The 24312-nt window shown below is 45.2% G+C and overlaps 1 protein-coding gene across 4 annotated transcripts in view; it reads left to right on the top strand.

Annotated features, from left to right (window-relative positions):
- Positions 1–24312, top strand: part of epha7 (eph receptor A7) — a 305043-nt gene that overhangs the window by 262777 nt on the left and 17954 nt on the right. For all 4 annotated transcript variants that reach the window (XM_078542275.1, XM_078542274.1, XM_078542273.1 and 1 more), the window contains 4 exons: positions 1928–2053; positions 6825–7010; positions 10324–10385; positions 20523–20732. In XM_078542275.1, coding sequence (XP_078398401.1) covers positions 1928–2053; positions 6825–7010; positions 10324–10385; positions 20523–20732 — 584 coding nt within the window. The remainder of the gene's footprint in view (positions 1–1927; positions 2054–6824; positions 7011–10323; positions 10386–20522; positions 20733–24312) is intronic.

The raw sequence follows: 24312 nt of genomic DNA, 5'->3' as shown, positions 1-24312 counted from the left end.
TTCGATTCTGGGACAACTTGAATAGAAAAAAATAAATGTGAACAGGAAGAATCAGTTGGCTTCAAACCACTGTAATTCTGTAAACTGGCACCTACATCAAAAATGGATTTTTATTTGTGTCATAAATCTCGTGTAGTTGGGCCATAACATGAAGCAATGTGTTTGGAGTTAATTCAATTGTAACAATACAAATTTACAAATCTAACTACCACAGTGCTTCTGGTACTGAAGTAGTTAAAATTCGCAGTAGGTCTCATCCGAGGCTTTTCATATTCCTGGTTTCTATTAATTCTAGAAACACACCAACCCTAGTGCCAATTTCTGCAATTATCATCATATCAGATGTTTTTCTTTAAAAGGTAATGAATTCAAATTCAGTCCACAAGTACGTAAAGCTGAATATAATTAAGTTCTGGATATATTTATAAATTCCGACCAGTTTCTGTGTCTGCCTCTGTATAGTGAAGCAATAGCTTTTCCCTTATGGGCACATCTTTAATAAATGCACCTTTTTAATCCCCTCATCCTATTGCAGGCTTTATGCTAACTGTCAGCAGACTGTTCCACTGTTTGCAAGGTTGCTGGGGGTGGTGACAGGAAGTCACAGCTGAGCTTGATCCAGTCCTCATGTGATAGTGGATCCACACATTGAGCAGAAGTCACTGGGTAGTCATTATGACCAGAAAGCATAGCCAATTTTCCCCTCCTTACCCCAGAGACACTGAGGAGAATCATAGTACCCCTACTGATGCAATAGCCAGGATTAGCACTGAACCAGAGGGATGAATGTGGGACTTTCCTGGTGCCCATGTTGCAGCCATTCACGTATAAATTTACTGAGCTACTGATGTAGTTTCCTTCATTCTCTACCATGAATAAATACTGATTTTATTTACTATTTTCAGGGCTTTTAAGTTAGAATTAAATGGCGTTCATTTTGAGGTATTCAATCACTCTCCGTGCTCTTCAGGACTGAAATAGTGTGTTAACTCCAGCTGCCAACTGTTCATTTATTCTCTCTAGACAAAAAGCATGTTTTGAAAACATGCTGGAGGAAAAAGGTGAACATGACTGCTAAAAGTCCTTTGGCCTTTAATGTGAATATGAAGAAATATTGATTTATATAAGTGCTGCCAAAGAAACTGAGAGAAGCGATAGACAAAAATGTGAATGCTGGAAATCTGAAAAGCAAGTTTCAGTTTGAGATCCTTATCAAAACCAAAAAGGAAGATAAGTGAATTCCTCTGTAAAGCAAGAATTGAGGGTCAAGCACAGAGACATATCAGTTACTATTGCTAAATAGAAGACTGCTGGATGATTTGCAATGGCCATCCTGGTCAGGTTTCCTGTTTTCAGTTCTGTTGAAAGGTTATACCGAGCAAAATGCTAACTTGGAATGTTTCCAACAGTTGATGGACCTGCTGCACATTTCCAGAAATTTCTGTGGAAAGATTTACAGTGTCCAGGATGGATTAGCCCTAGTTTTACTGACGGACTACCTAAGCTATAGCATCATTAGTGTAAAACCTAATGCTGCCATTCAGCCATTTTCCCTGGTCTAACCTGAGTTTTGATTTTGTCCCATGTTACAACAGTTTGAAACAGCAATCGCCCCCAGCTATTAAAAAAAATGCACACAACAACTTGAATTAGATGGCAGTTTCAAAATCATAACTATTTTTAAAAACTCAGCTTGGATAGAAGAAAATGGCCAGGAAGCATCTCTAACTGGCACACATTCTCAGGTTACTGATAATGTGGCCAGTCAGTAAATCTGATTTTAGTGCATTGTTTACAGGATCACTTTTCAGTCATTCTTCGCCACAGAATGGACTGAATCAGCACAGATCGAGAGATATGTGTAGTGATGTTCCCATGCATGCACATAGTAATTCATCACAATCAATCTTCCCTCACTTTACTACAGTTAAATTACCAGGTTCAAGAACGTACATCGATCCAGAAACCTACGAGGACCCTAACCGGGCTGTCCATCAATTTGCCAAGGAATTAGACGCTTCCTGCATTAAGATTGAAAGAGTGATTGGAGCAGGTGAGTCTGTTACTGGCGGGTGATTGAACTATTCCACTTAAGTAATATTGAAAGCCGTGCATCTTGGGTGACAGCAGTTTGTCCCAGAGTGTGAGAGCCCAGTAAAATATCTTCCAATCCGTTGACATTTGAATTATGATTCAATAGACATCAAGAAATGTGATGAAGGTCTGGTCTTCTAGTGTGCGCCTTATAAGAATTCTAATGTGCATTATTAAAGAAAAATTAGGAACAGGAAAAGGACCATGAAACTTAACAAGCCTATCCCTTTTTGTCAGATCTTAACTGTATCTACTTATGCTACAATACCTTTATCTTTTGCTAAAACGCATCTAATTTGTACTGTGCAACTCAATGGTCTTCCCAAGTAACTTTTATTCCTCACTTCGAATAACCAATAGAGTGAAAACACTGCATTGCACATAACTTTCCTTTCTTTATCCTAATTTCCTTGTGAAGTGGAGACTGGATGGTAATAATTACTATTGGTTGAGATTCCCCACATTAAAGTATGTCATGGTAAACTTCAAGAATATCTGAAATATTTAAACTTGGTAGTAAAGGGAAAAAGGGACAGATTTTTTTTCCAGCCCCGTGCAGACAGGGTTGGAGGCAGTGGGGGCTGGGAAAATAGTGAGGAGCCACCTCGGGACTGGGGAAGTTTTCTGTGGCAAGGACATGGACGGGGTGCCCGCTCCACGAAACAGGCAGACAATTTAAATACTTAAGACCCCAGTTAGGGGTGATTTTTCGAGTGCTCCAGAATTTTGCTGGCAGCGGAACGCTTACTCCATCCCCCTCCCCTCCACCACGATTGAAGGCCATCAGCTCAATGAAGGTGGCCTCCCTGTGGCAGGTTAGAGGTCCATCGGAGCTAGAGGCTCTATGCCGCTTTGACAGGGCCACAGAAAGGGAGGTCCACCCCTGTGGGCTCAACGATTCTCCCAGAGGGCTTTCTCCTCAGTTCCTCTGCCTGGGCTGACAGCATCAAGAGCCTGCCTGACACTGAGTGTGGAGGCAGCCAAGTAGGCGGCTGCCTCCAGGAGGATTGTGCATTGGTCTTGCTGCTGGCAAGTATGACCCAGAACTCCCATTTGGTCCTAACACTGGGGCCCTGAAACCCAGGGGAGAATCTTGCCAAAATCTCCCAAAAACAGAATTTTGTTACGGCTGGGTTAGGATTCTATTCAGGTCTCCATTTGAAGGGCAATGACAACTTTTTGGTTTTAAATGTCAAGGACAGATTCCCTGCGGAAGGACGGATGTGGCCATTTGTTATAACTTTGGCATGGATTGTGAATTCAGGTGTAACATGTCTGATTTCCATTGTGAGCAAATTTAAATATGTAAATAATTAAAAATTATTTATCTTCCAATGAGGTGTGACCCAAAATAAGCTCAGGGCCCAGTTTTTTAGCTGTCGGCTACCCGTTTCTCACATGAGCAAACAATCGAGCAACAGTTGACAATCGGGATAGAGTCAGGCACTTCAGCTTCTCCAAGATCTGCCTGATACAGTTTTCACCTGGTCCCGCAGATGAACAAGCAGTGCATTCTGTTCGTTTGTCTCAGACTTTGAGCAGCCTAAATAATGATTTTTAAATTGATTGCTGAAGGTTGGTCAATCAACAGCCTAAGAATTTTTTTATTTTTATGGGACCAGAAACAGCAGAAATGCTGCTTCTGGGCCCATTAAAAATAAACAACCACCCATTGCCTACCCGCGCAATGCTCCACCCCCCCCACCCACCCCCTGTAATCTCCTCCTCCCTCCAAGGCTGTTGACTGGCTGAGCATGGAGGTGAAGTCCCTCCTTTCCCTAACTAGTGAGCAGCACCCAGTTGGAACCCGCAGCTGCCCAGCAGTATATAATTGAGGCCTGAGCCTGAAAATGCACCTCTCAGCACCAGCTTCAGACCTGTTTCAAAAGTTAAACGGTGCCCCCATTTTCCCATGGACTGCATTTTACACTCCCCCCCCCCCCCACCAACATGTTTGAAGGCAAGTAGGGGCGGGGACGTAAAATTCAGTGGTGGCCTTCCTGCCTCCTACTCACCTGGGGATTGGGGGGTGCGGGGCAAGCTCCTTTGCGGGCTCCCTCGATCCATCTGAGACAAGCCCCAAGCCCCTCAAGGTCATCCACCCTTTTAACCCTCTCCTCCAGCCTCTGGAACCCAGCAACCTCCCCCCTCCCCCCCCCCCACCATTCGCTCAGACCTCTGACCCCAGCTTTACCTAGGCACCTTGGCTTCTGGGACTGCCAGCAGGTCCAGCAGTGACCACCATTCCCAGCTGGTACTGTTGAGACTACTTAGCACTTGGCCATCCGATTGACCGGCAGCACACTGAGGTGGGACTTTCTCCGAAGATAGGGGTGGAAGTCTCACCTTAAGGCAATTAATGCTGCTCCTAGTGTTACTGTGGGGCAGCCGTTGAGATCGTGGGTGACTTTTTAGCCAGGGGAAGGGGGATTGCCCTGTAAAATCCAGCCCTATATGATCAGGCTTTGAATGCATATATTCACAAATTGTAAACAATATACCCCTGCAGAAGTAGTTCGACATTTAAAACCTGAGTCAGTTTTATAAGTTGGGCTCTATGAGGTTACAATTTATTTTTGTTTTCAGAATAACATAACTCATTATCACACTTATAACCCTTAACATTAAGCTTGTAAAAGAATAGAAACAAAGTGAATGCTCAGATTTTCTTATTTACTGTGCTGAAAAGTAACGATTGACATTTATGCCATACAGGTGGCAGGCCATGACCATCTTCTATAATGGAGAATCTAACCATCTCCCCTTGACATTCAATGGCATTATCATCACTGAATCCCCACCATCAACACCCTGGGGTTTGCCATTGACCAGAAACTGAACTGGAACAGTGGGTAGAATTTTTAGCTCAGCCAACCCGACCGAGCGTGAAATGACGCGCGTTGACATCGGTCAAGCGTGCAGACGTCAACGTGCAGTCGCACGATGGTTCGGTCGGCAGCCGCATGCCAGAGCTGGCAGCGCGCCTGCCGACAATTTAAAGGCCTATCTAGGCCATTAAATAATCAATTGTGCTTAATTTTTCACTGCCCGTCAAACCTAATGGTTGACGGGCAGGTGAAAATTTGGAAACCTCATCCGTGGGGGGAAGAGGTTTCCAAAATCAAATACAAATGAAATAAAAAGTTTAATTTTTAATTAAAACATGTCCCTGCCCATGTGACTGTTTCATTAAATTTTTCTGCTGTTTAATAATCTTTTCAATATATTCTCATCTGCCTGAGGCAGCTCCATACCTCGGGGAGATTATTTAACGCCCTTATGTGCACATGCGCAAAGTTCATGCTAGGCCTGCTCGCCCTCCTCCCCCCGCCCACACAGGCAGCACTCAGCACAGCCGCTCGCGTATCACACTGGGCAGGCCTTAATTGGCCCACCAGCGTGAAATGGCGGTGCGCTTCCCGACCGCCCTCGCCGATCCTGCACGCCAAGGGCAAAATTCTGCCCAGTGTGACTACAAAAGCATGTCAGTGGCTGGGAATTTTTCAGCAAAGCCTGCCCACCATCTACAAGGCACAAGTTAGGAGTGTGATGGAATACTCCCCACTTGCCTGGATGAATGTAGATTCAATAACACTCAAGAAGCTTGACACCATCCTAAACAAAGCGGTCTGCTTGATTGGTGTAGTATAAGGGTCTGGCATAGAAAGGGTTAACATGGGACTGAGTACAGTACCGCCCACACTGTGATGTAAAGGAACACGTAACCCGAGCCTAGAGGGCAGTCTTGTACTGGACAAATTTGTGTGTAGAGGCAAGCATGGAGACCACTCCGAGCTTAGTCCTTATACGTATATATGTATATATTTTCTAGTAGTTAATAAACACTTACTGTTAAACTGTACAAGACTCAGAACCACTTCATGAGACCCACTGAACAACACACATCTTACAACAATCATTCCCTCCACCACCGACACACAGTAGCAGCAGCGTGCACCATCTACAAGATGCATGGCAGCAACTCACCAAGGTTCCTTCGACAGCACCTTCCAAACATGCAAACTCTACCACCTAGAAGGACAAGAGCATCAGATACATGGGAACACAACCACCTGCAAGTTCCCCTCTAAGCCACACACCATCCTGACTTGGAAATATATCACTGTTCCTTCACTGGAACTCCCTCCCTAACAACCCGCTAGGTATCTCTGCACCACATAGACTGCAGCATTTCAAGAAGGTGGCTCAGCCCCACCTTCTCAAGGGCAGTTAAAGATGGGCAATAAATGTTGGCCCTGCCAATGATACTCACATCTTTTGAACAAATAAAAATGCTCTCTGCACAGTTGAAGAAGTATAATTTTGTGTCCGCCCATAATCAATTAAATCTATGTAACCTTCTTTTGAACATGTTTTAGTTTCATCGAATGGTCATAGTTAAGTCATGTTTTTCTCAAAGTATATATATTGTTGATGTGAAAAAAAACATTTTAAATCTTCAAGAATAAGCGGAATTGAGATCATTGGTCATATTCCTGTATATGTTACTTCACCATTACTTCATTTTTATCTCTGATTTTACCCCAATAAAAAAAGTTCAGCACCATTTACTGTAAATTAACTTTTGAGAGGACATAAGTTTAAACATAAATTCTTCAGTTACTAAAGGGAGCATCCAGATGACCTGGAAAGCAATCACTTCATGAAAGGAAACGCATCTATTCTCACATATCTCCACTCTGATTGAAATGTCCCTCTCTTTTCCACAGGCGAGTTTGGAGAGGTGTGCAGTGGCCGTCTGAAGTTGCCTGGCAAAAGGGACGTGCCAGTCGCAATTAAAACATTGAAAGTGGGTTTCACTGAAAAACAGCGAAGGGACTTTCTCTGCGAAGCAAGCATCATGGGACAGTTTGACCACCCCAATGTGGTTCATTTGGAAGGAGTCGTTACCAGGGGTATGAATCATAGACAATCACAGCATAGAATGAGTCCTCTAGGCCCCTCGACTGCACCAGATCTCTTAAAGAGCAATCCAGTTAAACCCCCTCTGCAACTGTTTTCCCATATTCCTATTTTTTTTTTCTCCTTTAAGTATTTAATCAATTCCCTCTTGAAAGCTACTATTGAAATTGTTTCCACCACGCTATCAGGCAATGCATTCCAAATTCTAATTACATATTGCATAAAAACGTTTTTCTGCATGTCACCTCTGGTTCTTTTGCCAGTCAACTTAAATCTGTGCCCTCTTGTTCTTGACCCTCCAGCTACTGGAAACAGTTTATTTTTATTTTATCTAAATGCTTGATGATTTTAAGCACCCCTATCAAATCTCCCCTGAGCCTTGCCATGTCTCAGCAGGACACTCCAGCTACTCCAGTCTATCCAGGTAACTGTAACCCCTCATCCCTGGATTCATTCACGTAAAGTTGAATTTTTAGGGTCGTTTTTGTACCCTTTTCACATCGTCCTCTTTCAGCCAGCCTCAGTCCCAGGTCAGGTGAACCATGGTTAGACCCAGTCCACCTCCCTCGAATTCAGAAGAGCAACCTTTACTGCAGCAGTATGACATTTTTTATTTCAATCATCAGTCATCTTGGCCCAAATTTCCCGCCCTGAATTGGGTCAGAATGGAGGCTGGGCAGCAAAAATGACGGCAGCGGCAGCCTGCCACCTCGGCTCCAGGCTCTGCTGACTTTCCCAGGGATGGGGGAAGCATGGGGAGCAGGCAGGAAAGCAAACGCTTTGATAATTGGGTGTGTTGCGGTCATTAGGGAGCTTGTTAAGTGCTTGCCTTCTGACTTCCTGAGGTTTTCATGCTGGGGGTGTGTGGGGGAGCCGGGGAGGGGTGGTGGTGGGGGGGGTGCACAATGGTGGGACGGAGGTGGCCGTTAGGAGGTTTGTGAAGTTGACCAGCTCCAACCTGGTGAGAACAAGGGCGGCAGTGCTGTAATAGTTTTATTTGATGGAAAAAAAGGTGCATGTTTTGACAAAAAAACTACTCAGCAGTAATAAAATTTTACAAACCAAGCTTTCCCAGGTCCCAGCTCTCCATTTGGCCTGGCCACTTTGAAGATGAAGATCCTCTCATTTTTTTATTTAAGATCATGTACAGAAAGCAGCCACTTGCAATGGCTGCCAATGGTGTCCCACCTTCATTCCTGGCAACCTCCACCCACCCCCCACCACCAGCCGGGCCACTGGAAGACAGACCTTAGTCTACGGTCATTAAGGCCTTTCGTGGCCCCGTGAAAATCCCGTCCCGCAGCAGGCTGGCAATGGAAGCAGGAATGTGAGCCAGGATTGGTCCTGTCTCCCAATTCCTGCCCCAAATGGGAAAATACGGCCCCTAGTGTTTTCTTCTTTAGGTGATTGCCAAGTTCAGTTTCCTCTGGTGAGCTTATGTTCAGTGGAAACTGAATTAAGACGACACAAACTCATTTCACACGGACTCCTTATAGGCAGCAGAGAAAGGAGACTCATATCATTCAGCCTGGGGTCAGTGCGCCATTCCGCTGCTCCACACAGAACTTCTTCCACAAAATTCAGGAATTTAGTGTTGTTTAGAATTAAGGTTTGAAAATTAGACTGTTAACTTCCTATCAAAGAGGTGGCATTGACAGAATTACAACAAGATGCATAAGGCATTTATAAAATTTATGTTACTTTTGCTCAATCAATATAAAGTGCAGCTATTTTCAAAATCAAAAATGTTCCTCACACGTTTTTAAAAATGTCACTTTAAATGAAACGCAGTATGCAGTAACTAATAAAAAAGCCCAATGTAAATTTTACAGTACAAAAATTACATTCTTGGGCAAAATTGGCTTAAAATACTTGAGTAGTCGGTGCTTTCTCACAATGAGAAAATCTGCAGGTGAGCTGATCCCCATCCCCCATTGTGTTCCCAAACATAACAAAACTACCCACCTCTTTGTAACTTGGATCAAAAGCAAGTGTAAAAGAGAAAACTGATGGTCAATATACCATACACTTCTTTTTGAGTAATTACTCAATCTGAAGCTTTACAAATCAAGACACATTTTTGTAAACGTAAAGTGCAGAAATCATGGCAAATCAGGTAGATTAACTAAACCTACTATTTATTGGTAAATGTAGCTACAAAAGCAGCTTAGGTTGATCCAGGTAATTTTCTGATGTGTCCTTGGGATGGTGAAGCACATTCTTCCTTTTGATAATGGCGGCTAGATTTGATATTATTACATATATCGGCTTCCGGTTTCCACTTCCTCCCAGTTCTGATGAGAATGATATATGACCATTGGAAACTGAGAAACTAGTAGCAGTGGAGGTACAGCAATAAAACCAACAGCCTGGGATGGGGACATACTAATAGAACCTGTAGTCTCGGGTGAGTACACACTGATTGAACCAACAACCAGGGTTGGGAATACATTATCACAACCAACAACCTGGAATGGAACATGCCAGAATTAACAATAGTATGAGGGCCAGGTGCTGATAAAAAGAAAAGTCTATCACAGATCTTTCACTTCTGTAAGGGCAGCAACATTAATCCCAACAAATATTGTTCTTAATCCCCACTTAACTTATTTTCTAAAATAAGATCCCTCCTTGTACTGCTGCTTAGTATGACACTTTCACCATGTGTTCAACATTGGTCAGCTTAAAAATAAACAATGCAATATTAAATTAACCCACTGCTTCCACCCTTTTTCACAATCTTACCAGCAATGAAGAACTGCTCTTCCTTTCCCATAGTGCCTGCTTGAATTTCACCAACCAAATGGTTACATACTTGTGAATTTGTAAATTGGTATCAATACAAAACAAAAATCTGATGTGATCTGGCACTTTTTAAAGGGTCACTACTACCTCCACATTCCAACCCCAAACAGAGTCTGGGCCATCGGCGCTTTTACCCAATCCGGTACAACGAAATGCATGCAAGATTATGTCAGTCTGATTTTTCAAGTCTGCATCAGTGATGGTATTTTTTCTGCTATTGAGATGGGGATGAGGGTTTGCTCAACCTGAATAGCAGAAATACAGGACATCCAGTATCAATCATTATCATAAACCCTTCAGGTTTCTTGTGTGATTGCATCCACCAATTACTTGCATCTTTAAGTGCTACTTAATTAACATCCTGGAACTATAGTTGGTTCCAAGCAGCAGCTGCAAGCTGCACCAAGCATCTTGAAAACTATCAAATTTATCAAATGAGAAAGCTACAGCAGCCACCCGGAGGAACTTGTCATTTACAGTAAGCTCACTTTATTTGTGCAGGTAAACCAATTATGATTGTAATCGAATACATGGAGAATGGCGCACTGGATGCATTCCTCCGGGTAAGTGACAAAACAATCAGAATTCTACATATTGTTGCAAAGACATGTGATGGAAAATGATCAAGGATTTTGCATCTTCTGGAAGAATATAATAGTTCGTGATTAGAATGGGCTAAGGTAAATTAATTTTTAAAATTTTCATAATTTTTTGTTAGAATGCAAAAACAATGCTCCAACTAAATTGGTACAATTTTCTACAAATTTTAGCTAGTTATATTAGAATGTGAATTTGAATGTTGTTTTTAGACCTGTTTAAAAGATACAAGCCTTTCCCTGATATTTATGTGAATTGATGAAGAGAAAGTCAGGAGAAGGGAGGTATTAACTGGTTTCAGGCCACAGTAGCAACACATCTAGAAGTAGCTGATTTCCAAAGTTTTTCCAAAATCCATTTTGATGTACATAATCCTCTTCAACTACTCAGCTAGGACAGTAAAAATGTTCTTAAACAGAGCAAACAAAAATGATACTTTACTTTTAAATCACTCAAAAACTTGAGCCTACAATTGACAAGAAACTTCCTCATGGTAGGTCCTTATCAAAGCAAATGCTCAGAGTTTTTTCTTGTGTTAAATTCAAAGATCCTCACTGCTCTTCCATTTGACTCCCCAAATTTCTTGGCTGAGTCACCTCTTTGAAAAGTGAAAGAAAAATCACCGTGGCAAAAAGAGCCATGAGCAAGTTATAAACCATTTGCTCTTTTTCTACCTAGTGTTAGAGGAAATGATGATTACATCACTGTTGCAATGTTGTATTATTTGTATATCATTCATTAACATTCGTGGACATGTGTCCAGAAAATAAGTTACACAAACAAATTGATGCTAAAGCCAACCATGCAAATGTATCTTTTATCACCATCATGCTTCATATGTTTTTTCAGTGCTTTGCACCCCAGGTGCCCCATTTTAAATTAACCATCCTTTTGAAGATATCAAGCCAACACCAATCTCCTGAGATATCCTGCTTCAGACCAGTGTATGGTGCAGGACTCATACTGCTCAGTGCTCAAAGAAGCAGGAATAGAATATCCTCTCTCAATCCTAAATTTAATCTTTTGCAGCTGTTGGATCCTGTGGATCTTTGTCGCCAGTTTGTTGTGAGAGGTGGATGAGTTGTTATTATTGATAGAGTTGATCAGCAGGCACTTCTTATGTGGAAACTTTATGCTTATTTACAAAGGCATTCAGCAGCAACTACGCCTGTGCCTTTACTTCAAACTCTATCTCTACACAACTAATTACTAGTTACAGAGGTAGCTACTCTTCTATTGGGTACTAAAGATCATGTGATCTTCTTTAACAAGTATTATTCTTAAAGATATATTGCACGCTAAATGAAACCATAATTACCACACACCCCTCCCCCTTTACTCGGATATACATTTTATATTTACCAGTACAATTTTCTGAAGACAGCAAAATATTTACACTGGTAAGTAATTTACAAGTTCAGTCTTTCTGGAGGTTTCCTTATGCGTGTAGAACGTCTCAGCTCTACAACTTCAAATAATTTGTCAGGAATCTCCATTTCCGTAGTTGCCTGAAAATCAGGTGCTTTGGTGGGCACCTGCAGATCTGTATCCTAAACTCTTACAGGAACATCAGGCATGTCTGTCCTGGATTGAGTAATCTCAACAGGAAACGCTGACCCAGTCATGAATGCTGGTGGAATCAATTCTTGTGATTTGTTTCTGTTTTCCTTAGGTGATCCACGTGTTTCCGCATGACTCGGCCCTCCACCTCCACGTTGTAAGACAGAGGTCCAGTCATTGCACTTATTTCACTCGGTAACCACTTTGGTTTCTCCAAAGTTCTTCACGTATACTGTCTCTCTCACGGTAAATTTCCTCTCATGACTATGCCAGTCATGTCTAGTTTTCTGGCTTCCCTGATTCCTTTCTGCTTTCCCATCTAAATTCGGCATCATTCAGCTCAGTCTCGACCTGAGACGGCATTTCATCAATAACTCCACAGGTGTTACACCTGTTGTTGTGTGAGAGGTGGTTCTATAATGGAAAAGAAAGCATGCTAGGTTGGTTGCTAAGGAATCTCCAGTTAGCTTCTTTATGCCTGCCTTGAATGTTCGAACCACCATTTCAGCCAGTCCATTTGAGGAAGGGTGCTATGGCGAAGTTTTTACATGAGTGATACCATTGAGACTGATAAATCGTTGAAACTCAGCACTCGTAAATGCCGTGCCGTTATCAGAAACGACTACTTCTGGTAGTCTGTTGATGGCAAAACTTTGACGTAGCTTCTCAATTGTAGCAGAAGACATTGGTGACTTCACCTCATATATGTCCATCCATTTTGAGTGGGCAATGACAAATCTGTCTAGCAAGTATAGGCCTAAACTGCTCAATCTCTCCTCATAAGACAAGCCCCGCATCTCTGGAATCAATCTCGTGAACCTCCTCTGAACCGCCTCCAATGCAACTAAATCCTTCCTCAAGTAAACGGACCAAAACTGTGCACAGTACTCCAGGTGCGGTCTCACCAATGCCTTGTTGCAACAACACTTCCCTATTTTTATACTCTATTCCTTTTGCAATAAATGCCAAAATTCCATTTGCCTTCCTTACCTGCTGTACCTGCATAGTAGCTTTCAGCAATTCATGCACAAAGACACCCAGATCCCTCTGCACTGAAGCATTCTGAAGTTTCTCTCCATTTAAATAATGTCGCCTTTTTATTCTTCCGACCAAAATGGATAACCACACTTATCCACGTTAAACTCCAACTGCCAAATTTTGGCCCATTCACCTAACCTGCCCTTATCCATTTCTAAATTTTGTATTTCTTCCTTGCAATTTACTTTCCCACCTATTTTGGTATCACCTGCAAATTTAACTATCGTACCTTCTATCCCTGAATTCAAGTAATTAATATAGATTGTAAATAGTTGGGGCCCAAGGACCGAACCCCGTGGCACCCCACTAGTTACACCTTGCCATCCAGAAAAAGACCCATTTATCCCAACTCTCTGCTTTCTATTGGTTAGCCAATCCTCTATCCCAACTAATATATTATCCCTAACTCCGTGTGATCTTATGCCGTGTGTTAATCTTTTGTGCGGCACCTTATCAACCCAGCAGGTCGGCTTACCCTCTGCTGCCACCTGCCCCCCTCCCCCTCCCCCTCCACCACCCCGCAAGTCTGAGTGTAGGGACTGCATTTGACGGCATTTGGCCTTTGCTGGGTGGGCAAGCAGATACTGCCCAAGCTGAGTTGGTGCAGGAAATGTAGTCAGGTGTATGGGAGCATCTGGGGGAGATACATGAGGCTATGCTTGACTTCGTCTCCGTAGCGGAGGAGTCTACGCAGACGATTGCCGAAGTAAGGAGCCACATGTCCGAGCGTCATGCGTCCTCCATGGAGAGAGTGGCGACTCTCGTGGAGAGGCTCCTCCAGGAGACTCGTCAGGGCTTCATGGAGATGCGCTCTGACCAGCAAGCCCTCACATCGGCACTGACCTCAACTGGGCAGTGCTGGTGTGGGAGATGGTTTGGGCATCAACTTTCCCAGCTCGGTGCCCATCCATCCATGGTGAGCAGGGAAGTCCAAAGCAACCGCAGCAGCTGCCTGTCGTCTCTGTGGGCCCCTCTCAGGGCGCTCTGGATGAGGGCAATAGCTCCCCTGCCCCTCTCCCAGTGACCGTATCATCCGGTGAGGCTGCGACGACTGGGGAGATGCCAGCTGCGGAACTGGCAGCTCCCTCCCAGGCGGGGCCAGCACAGGCTCCATGGGCCAGAGGACGACTGCCAAGGCCATCGAGGCCAACAGGACAGCAGAGTCAGCAGGCTGTCTCAGATACCAGTCCCAGCGAGGGCACACCATGGGCTTTTTACTGGTGTTTTTGTGTTGGCCCGAGATGAGGTCCTTATGATTTGCTTTGTTGGTAACACTATTCTCTTTTTTCTGGAATAAATTGGTTTGCTCGACAGAATAAATTCAGATATGTCACCATGGTTGAGGGTGCCTCTTTTCTTCTGCATGTGTATGGTTTCCAAAACTGTAATGATTGCTTTGTTGAACATTCAGCTTTATTAACAAGGCCCTTAGTGACTGTTCCTAACCTGGCAGATTTTGCACTTAGGTGTCGAGTATCGAGCCTACAGCCCACGCTTGTTCTGGTGATCCATCTGTGGTGTGTTAGCTGAAAGTTCCTTGAATTAAAGCCACCCAGATGTCCCTGCCTCCCTGGAGTATGCGTCTACCCCCTCAGCATTTCCCTGTATGTGCTCATCCTTGGACTCACTGCTGGACTCATCGTGTTTAGCCGCAGCCACTGCGTCGACATCTTCATCGTCCACTGCCGCTCCCCTTTCCAGCACAAGATTGTGGGGAGCACAGCCTGCAACCACTATCAGGGACACTCGATCTGGGGGGTACTGGAGTGCGCCCCCTGAGCGGTCCAGGCATCGGAAGCGCATCTTGAGAAGACCGATGGTTCACTCCACCACAGCCCTTGTGGAGATGTGGCTCCTGTTGTACCGCTGCTCAGCTTCTCTTCTTGGATGGCAGAGAGGCGTCATGAGCCGTCTTCTGAGGGGATAGCCCTTGTCACCCAGCAGCCATCCATCCAGCCGGGCTGGAGCACTGAAGAGCCCCGGCATCTGCGAGCGTCTGAGGATGTAGGAGTTGTGGGAGCTGCCTGAGTACCCTGCACAGACTTGTAGAATCAGCATCCTGTGATCACACACTATCTGCACGTTCATGGAGTGGAAGACCTTCCTGTTGATGAAGGTACCGGGCTCACCAGCTGGCGCCTCGATGGCCACACGTGTGCCGTCTATTGCACCCTGGACGCGGGGGAAGCCAGCAATGGCTGAGAAGCCTCTGGCTCGCTGTGTCTGGCTTGCCTGGTCCCAACGGCAGTGGATGAAGGTCAATGCACATCTGAACAGAACGTCTGTAACCTGCTTGACACAAGTGTGGACAGCTGATTGGGAGACACCGCAAAGATCACCCACCGAGCCCTGGAAAGAGCCAGAGACATAGAAGTTGAGGGCAGCTGTGACCTTCAGAGCCACTGACATGGGGTGTCCACCCACACAGTTAGGGGGGATCTCAGGCCCTATCATCTGACAGATATAGTTGACTGTCTCCCTTGAGAGAGCGGGCCTCCTTCGGCACTGCACCTCAGACATATTAAGGTAGCTGCTTCGCCGCCTGTAAACCCTGGCAGCAGGATAGTGGCGTCTTCTGCGGCCCCTTCCGCCTTGGACTACCTCTTGGCCCTGCGCCCCTTGTGCCTGCGCCTGTCCTCCCAAAGGTGGCTCCCCTGGAGGCTGAATGTGTACTCCTGGCCTCCTCCCCCTTCTAGCCCTCCCTTCCTCCTCAGAGGAGCTGCCTCCAGTGGACAGTTCAGCTCCCATTCCCAGGCTAAGGGAAGGCTTCCTGAGACCTGCAGGCCCAGAAAAGATTCCTCACTGCAGAGTGCTGACCTGAAGGTTGAGAGTCCAGAAAAAGCAGCTGGTTTGCGCTTTGAAGTACTGTGGATTACACAGGCAAGTTTCAAAAACTTTCAGAAATAAATACTTGACTGTGGATGCTCACGACCTCAGTGAGCTCTCTTATCCCACCCGTGAATGAGGTTAATACAAATGTGTCCTACGTGCCTGCCCGCTGTGCCCTTGCGCCGAGCTGAAGATTGCACGGGCGCCAAAAAATCGGCGTCCTTAACTGGCCCGTTAATTAATGGCAGGTGCGTGTCAAATATCATCGTGCGCCCGCCCAGCGAAATATCGCGATGGCGCGCAGTGATGTTGAGACGCTTGCCCGACATCACCACGCGTCATTTTACGCACGGACGCCAAAGGGAAAATCCAGCCCATTTTTTCCAATTTCCCAGCTCACGCTGGTGTTTTCCGCTTCTCAGCTGGGTCTTGCAGTTTCATGCTCTTTTCGGCTGTGGTTTCCTGCCCAACGCCCTGTACGGCTTTTGAATCTCTTACTGCGCTCTTCATGGCCAGTGCTATCTCTAACACCTTCTTAAAATCCAAATTTGCTTTGGATAATAATCTCTTCTGAATCATGTCCTCATTCACACCGCACACTAAACGATCTCTGAGCATGTCGTTTAGAGATGTCCCAAACTCACATTGTTCCATTAACTGCTTCAAACTTGCCACATACCAAGAAATTGTCTCCCCCGGGGCTCTATTTCTCGAGTTAAACTTGAACCTTTGCATCGTTACTGAGGGCTTTGCTTGATAATGACCCTTCACGAGATCCACCAATTCATCAAAATTCTTTGAATCTGGGGCATTGGGTGCCTTCAAACTACGAATCAAGCCGTAGGCTTTATTCCCACATATACTTAAGAGGCTCGCTCGCCTCTTCCCTTCTCCCGTAATCTCGTTCACTTGGGAAAAGAATGTAATGAGACCAATTGTTCGTGGCTGGATCAAAAGGGTCAATTCTTCAGAATTGCAGCATTCTGAGTGGGAATCACTTCTTCAATTCGAACAGAACTTCTACTTTCAATTACTGGGCGAGGTACAGTGCCGATTTCATTACAACTTGATTTCTTCTGTTTAACCTTGCTTTATCCTCATCGCCAGTTTGTTGGACCCTGTGGATCCTCGTCGCCAGTTTGTTGTGAGAGGTGAATGATTTGGTACTATTGATAGAGTTGATCAGCAGACACTTCTTAGGTGGAAACTCTAAGTTTATTTACAAAGGTATTCAGCAGCAACTTCATATGTGCTTTCACTTCAAACTCTGCCTCTATACTACTAACTACAGAGGTAGCCCGCACTACTCTCCTGTTGGGTACTAAAGATCATGTGATCTTCCTTAACAAGCATTATTCTTAAAGGTATATTACACACTAAATAAAACCATAATTATCACACCAGCAATGACGTACCCTATCCTTCACTTAAAGAGCAACTTTTCCATCGGTGGCGGCTTGTCATAGCCGAAACTAACAGCTCCTGTATCAATGACAATATGTTTCATGTTTAAATATAGTAGCTTCTTCTTCATGCACTCAGTCTGTCCTGTCTTGTTCTATCCCTCAAATACCAGTGTCTCCTTTAGTAACTCAGCCAGTCTCTCTCATTTCCAAGCTCCAACATCAATGCACTCAAGTCGCAGTTCCTCTCATCAGTAACTTAGCTCAACCTCCTGCTCAGGTACAGGCTCTTCTGCTGTGACAAGCATAGATATAACCTAAATGTATGGACCATTAGTAAATATCAGAGCTGACATTAAGGCACATCAGTCATACAGTACCATGCTTCAATAAATAATACACAGAATCTTCCGTTCTCGAGCCTCAGTCCGTGGTGAGTGGGAATGATTCCTGCTGGGTGGTGGGATGGTTGAACACACGTGATCTTCTGCTGTTCAGCTCATTAATTATGCACCCACGAGGAACTCGGCAAATCTCATGATGGGGCAGATAGGAATTCACCAGCCCCACTGTTACCTCATGGGGTCCAAGGTCCTGGCACCATATTTAAAGAGCACCCGGACAGCCATTCACTTGCTCCAGGCCAGGAGCTGCGCATTACTCCTCCAGAGACATTGCGGCCGCAACTCGTAATGGAGAAGCTGGCAGATGTGAGCAACCACATCGCAGGAGACACAAGGGCACCTCCCGCATTGCCTTTTGCTCATTTCCAGATGAGAGCATGGCCTGTGATACCCCCATGGTTCAGCCAATATTCATCATTGCAGTGGACCCTGGTCGCTTGCATCTTGACCTCCTTGCAGCCCCACTGCCTCCTGTTGCTCAGGCTCTTGCTCCTCCTGGCCCTAGGCCGACCTGCAATGGGTGCTCCTTCTCCTCATCTGAATGAGAGCCATTACCCAGGCAGGGTTGTGTGCAGCCTGCATCATCGACACCTCAGCGGATCTGTGAACGAATTGAACTGATAGATTTAGTGAGCATTTCCTTTCCAGGTTTCCCTCCATCTCAAAGCCCACAGGCCAGTGCGAAGCCCTTCACCTGGCCTCTATATAAACATGGCATCCCCACCCCACCCCTTCCAGGCGAAGCGAATCCCGGAGGACCAGAGGTGGGTGTTCCTCCCATTCATACATGACTATGCATGGAGACATTGTCCTTTGACCATGGTGATGAGAGCCGTGTGCAAGAAGCCTCCCTCTGACACTATTGCACTTGCCTCCTGTACCCTCGAGACTCTATAGAGAGACCATTGCCTTGGCAGTTTAGAAAGACCAAACACATGAGCCCTTGTCAGCCATTTCCATTCACCCTGGAGGATGAAGGTTTGGAGTCATGAGTTGGCTGCCCTCCACCAACCGCGCCCCTTGGAGGCATCCACCTCCCTCCCCCACTCCATCCCGGTCTCTAACTGCAGCTGATGGCAAATGGTACAGAATGAGTGGCGGCTCCACACCTTGCTGGGATCTGGATGTTATGAGACCCCTGAGTTGGGAACAACCCTGCTGCCGTGTGGGCATCAACATAGAGAGGAGAACACAGCCAAGCATGGTTGATATCCAGTTGCCTCATAATTATTAAGGTGTCCCTTTAGTCAGCCACTTGTTCTGACCTTGAACTCCACCCACTCAAAAAGATCCTCCTCCCACTTTTGGGGATCTCACTTATCGACTAACTGCATTGTCAAAGTCAGATTTGAAAAATGGTGCATGTCATCTTCCAGACTCAGTCCACCATCTTCTACCCTTCTCCTGTCACCCAACTTCCCCCACATCACCTTTGACCCACTCAATATCACCATTCCTCTCCCCTTTGTCACCCTTGACCCTCCTGCTGTTACCCTAGACCTTATTACCATCCACTTCCACATGCCTTCCCTGCCCTCAGAGCCGACACCTGTCACCATCCCCATGCCCACCTTGACCCTGTGCCCTCCCATTATCTGAGCCACCTGTCAAGTTCCCCCTCCATTATACCACCCATGAGAGCTTGATCTACCAAACCCTCACCCTGAACTACAACCCTAATGCATCCCACTCCCCCACTCTGACTGTGGCTGTTCCATCCTATCACTAGTACCCTCAGTTCACCCACCAGGACCCCCACCGTTGACACCAATCTCTAAGACATTCTCCCCCCGCGCCTTCCCCAGACACTTTCCCTTCCCCATGCCCCCCCCCCCACTTCCCCCCTGCAACCTTCCTCGCTTAGCCTGCCTCCCGTGTCCAGTTTTGGTGCAGCATTTTCTACCGGCACTCAATATGAGTGAAGTTATGCGTGGTCTGCAAGAAGGAGAAAGCAGCATCTAATGGCCTCACAGGCATGGAAGCGGTGAAGCTCTCCAGATGCACACCAATTCTATACAGCCATAAAACGGAATGTTCTAAACTCTCACGTGCGGGGAACTTAACTTGGAGCGCAAACTTAATTCCAGTGAGGTGACCTGTAATGATCATCGTGAGATGCTAATGCATGCAAATACAGTTCCCGGTGTTGTTCGTTGGGAAGCTTGACCTGCCTTTAACCCACCCTGAGCGTCGGGAGAACAAAATTCAAAGCTTATCCCAGCACCGGGAAACATTTCTTTTGTCTCCTGCCAAATTACGTGCCCCCAGCCACCACGATTCCCACTGCTGGCAGGACTGGAAGATTCCACCCTGTCACTTTTTACTCAGCATGCACTCTGTAGTCTTGGCTGCAGTGTTGGTCATGGGCTGGGCAGAGTTTGAACATCAATAATCACAGTAAATTACTTGTACAGACTCCCCCCTGACTGTTCTTGAGCATAAAGGATTGTCTGGGTACAGTATATAGAGAAAAATAGAATTTTAAAAATCACTCAGTGTAATGGTGCTCAGCCTGAACAACAGGAGAGAGGCTAACAAAAGCTGACTTTACTTTAATGCCTTATCCAAAGAGCAATATCTCAGTACTATGAAGTGCCAGCCTGACTTGTGCTCAAATTCTGGAATGGGGCTTGAAGTAAAGGTTTTGGGACTCAAAGTTGCATCGAGTGCTATTAAGCTGATAAACCTGAGATTGCAAGTACTGCAAAGATTTACCAATTTGGATAGCTTTTTTTTCATTTAAATGCATGACTGTATTCATTAATTGCTAATCAGACAGGAACGAGGTCAAGGCTTGATGCATTAATAATGTGTTGCACAAAATTTGTCCTTCAGAGGTTACAGATGGTCTTTGCTTTTATCTCATTAGAAACATGATGGACAGTTCACGGTGATTCAGCTAGTGGGAATGCTACGTGGGATTGCAGCTGGGATGAGGTACCTCGCCGATATGGGTTATGTGCACAGGGACCTGGCAGCTCGTAACATTCTGGTCAATAGCAATCTCGTCTGCAAAGTTTCTGATTTTGGTCTCTCAAGAATTGTGGAAGATGACCCAGAGGCTGTCTACACCACGACAGTGAGTGAATTCCAACCCATCATTCATTATGGTTGAGAAAGCATTATTACCTTCACCATACTCCCATCTCTTAAAGTTTATTCTCTGACTCACACTTGGCAAAACTTTGCTCTATTGCAGCTCACACAGTTTATGATTAATCAAAAATACCAATTAGTTGCTGAGCTGTGGGGAAGCTGCCAAGGACTGATATAAGGACCATTTTTTAACCCTTAAGACAATGGATATTAAAACAAGTGGAGTGTAAACCAGCCCACAGCACCATGGACACTATGTTCAAAATCATACTGACATCGGTCACCAAGACCATTTACTTTCTTCTGTCAATATCACCTGCTACCACCATCATAATTTCACCTCCAGTGCAGCAGAAATTCTGAACCATACCTTTGTTATCTGTAAACTCAACTTCTTCGATGTCTAGAATTCCACTCTTCACAACACCAACTCATTGAAAATTCCTATCTCATATTCAGTCCCATTGAACCATCACTTCAATTTTCGTTAGCTTTCATTAGCTCCTGTCTTACATCCAAGTCCATGCCCTTTAGTCCCTCTCACTCACGCATGTCCACACACTTCATTCTTCCTTTGATTGCAGAGTCATCAGCCATCTTGTAATACCACTACTTCTGGGATTTTCACCCCTAAATCACTCTGCTTACTATGTCTCTCCCATCTTTGAAATGCTCCTCAGAACCTAGTTTTAGACCAGGCTTTTGGTTATCTCTCCAAACCCTTCCACAGCTACACTCTGTAAGTTGCCTTGCAATGATTTCTGTATTAAAGGTAGCATCTAAAAGCAAATTGATTTTGTAGGTCTTAACCAGCTATGCACTGAAAAGGATGAAATATGTAGGAGTCTGTTTCAAAGCAGTTTGTTTCTCTCACTTCATGCCACACTTAAGACCTTTTTTTAAAAGCTAGCCTTGGACAATTAGTGAAGCAATGATAATGTAATTATTTTAGAAATTGCTTCTATTGTAGTGTGGAACAGGAACAGGAAAGCTTCATGAGGTGGGTACTCTTTGGCAGGTGTTGAATTTACTTTTGCTGCTCTTAGTTTATAGTGGCAGAAAACCAAAGTCATACCCAGCCATACCTAGCACAAAGGAAGATGATTGTGGTTGTTGGAGGTCAGTCATCTCAGCTCCAGGACATCACTGCAGGAGTTCCTCAGGGTTGTGTCCTAGGCCCAACCATCTTCAGCTGCTTCATTAATGACCTTCCTTCCATCATAAGGTCAGAAGTGGGGATGTTCGCTGATGATTGCACAATGTTCAGCACCATTCATGACTCCTCAGATACTGAAGCAGTCCATGTCCAAATGCAGCAAGACCTGGACAATATCCAGGCTTGGGCTGACAAGTGGCAAGTAACATTCGTGCCACACAAGTGTCAGCCAATGACTATCTCCAACAAGAGAGAATCCAACCATCGCCCCTTGATGTTCAATGACATTACTATTACCGAATCCCGCAGTACCAACATCCTGGGGGTTACCATTGACCAGAAACTGAACTGGACTAGCCATATAAATACTGTGGCTACAAGAGCAGGTCAGAGGCTAGGAGTCATGTGATGAGTAACTCAACACCGGACTCCCCAAAGCCTGTCCACTGCCTACAAGGCACAAGTCAGGAGTGTAATGGAATGCCCTCCACTTGCCTGGAAGAGTGCAGCTCCCACAACACTCAAGAAGCTTGGCCCCACCCAGGACAAAGCAGCCCACTTGATTGGCACCACATCCACAAACATTCACTCCCTCCACCACTGGTGCACAGTAACAACAATGTGTACCATCTACAAGATGCGCTGCAAGAATTCACCAAGGCTCCTTCGACAGCACCTTCCAAACCCACGACCACTACCATCTAGAAGGACAAGGGCAGCAGATAGATGGGAACACCACCACCTGGAAGTTCCCTTCCAAGTCTCTCACCATCCTGACTTGGAAATATATTACCATCCCTCCACTGCCACTGGGTCAAAGTTCTGGAACTCCGTTCCTAACAGCACTGTGTGTGTACCTACACCACATGGACCGTAGTGGTTCAAGAAGGCAGCTCACCACCACCTTCTCAAGGGCAATTAGGGATGGGCAGTAAATGTTGGCCCAGCCAGCGAAGCCCACATCCTGTGAATGAATAAAAAAAAGAGGTTGCACCTTTTGTTGCCAGTGGGGTTTTTCTTTAAATTGCATCTTTCTAATTGTAGACAGGAACTAAATACTGTGCACAAGTTAGGCCTCTGCTTGTGACTGTAAATGTGCGATGAAATGTTCAGCACCATTTGCAACTCCTCAGATAGCGAAGCAGTCAATGTCCAAATGCAGCAAAACCTAGACAATATCCATGATGGCTGACAAGTGGCAAGAAACACGTGTGCCACACAAGTGCCAGGCAATGACCATCACCAAGAAGAGAGTATCTAACCATTGCCCCTTGACATTCAATGGCATTGCCATCAGTGAATCCCCTACTATCAACATCCTGGGGGTTACCATTGAGCAGAAACTGAACTGGACTAGCCATAAATATTACTGTGGCCACAAGAGCAGGTCAGAAGCTAGGAATCCTGTGAAGTGGAACTCACCTCCTGACTCCCCAAAGCCTGTCCACCATCTACAAGGCACACATCAGGAGTGTGATGGAATACTCTCCACTTGCCTGGACGAATGCAGCTCCCACAATACTCAAGAAGCTTGACACCACCCAGGACAAAGCTTGATTGGCACCACATGCACAAACATTCACTCCCACCACCTTCGACACACAGGAGCAGCAAGTATCTACAAGATGCACTGCAGGAATTCACCAAGGCTCCTTAGGCGGCACCTTCCAAACCCACGACCACGATCATCTAGAAGGACAAGGGCTGCAGATAGATGGGAACACCACCACCTGGAAGTTCCCCTCCAAGTCACTCACCATCCTGACTTGGAAATATATCACCATTCCTCCAGTATTGCTGGGTCAAAATCCTGGAACTCCCTTCCTAACAGCACTGTGGGTGTACCTACACCACATGGACCGCAGTGGTTCAAGGAGGCAGCTCACTACCACCTTCTCAAGGGCAATTAGGGATGGGCAATAAATGCTGGCCCAGCCAGCAAAGCCCACATCCCATGAATGAATTTTTAAAAATGACATTCCCAAATTGCCCTGCTTGTCCTGTTATCAGAATCACTTGATGTATCACTGGCTTATAACTTACCTCTAGTTATCTGTTGCTCTTTACGTGTATACACATACAATGTAATTGCGTTCACTCATTGTATTTCAGTTCAGAACATGTGCCATATGTTACATAATCCACCTTCTCAATAAATTATGATGGGCTTAAACTTCCTTTAGCAAGATTTTTTACGTGCCCAGGCAATCATAACTTCCTATTTATACCCCAGTAATGATCATAGAGTCTTCTGAATAAATACATAGGGGAAAGCTTGAGGCATACACTAAGTACATGGATGGCAGGCGAGAGCATGACAAGGGAGAATATGGAGAGATTTGGAGAGAAGTCAAAAAAATAATTGGGAAGGCAAAAAGGAACTAACAAAATTAAATTATCGAGGAGC

This window comes from Cetorhinus maximus, chromosome 5 (genome assembly GCF_964194155.1).
Source record: "Cetorhinus maximus chromosome 5, sCetMax3.hap1.1, whole genome shotgun sequence".
Taxonomy (NCBI): Eukaryota; Metazoa; Chordata; class Chondrichthyes; order Lamniformes; family Cetorhinidae; genus Cetorhinus; species Cetorhinus maximus.
Note: the sequence above shows the minus strand (reverse complement) of the source record. Positions and strands in the feature narration are given on the sequence as shown.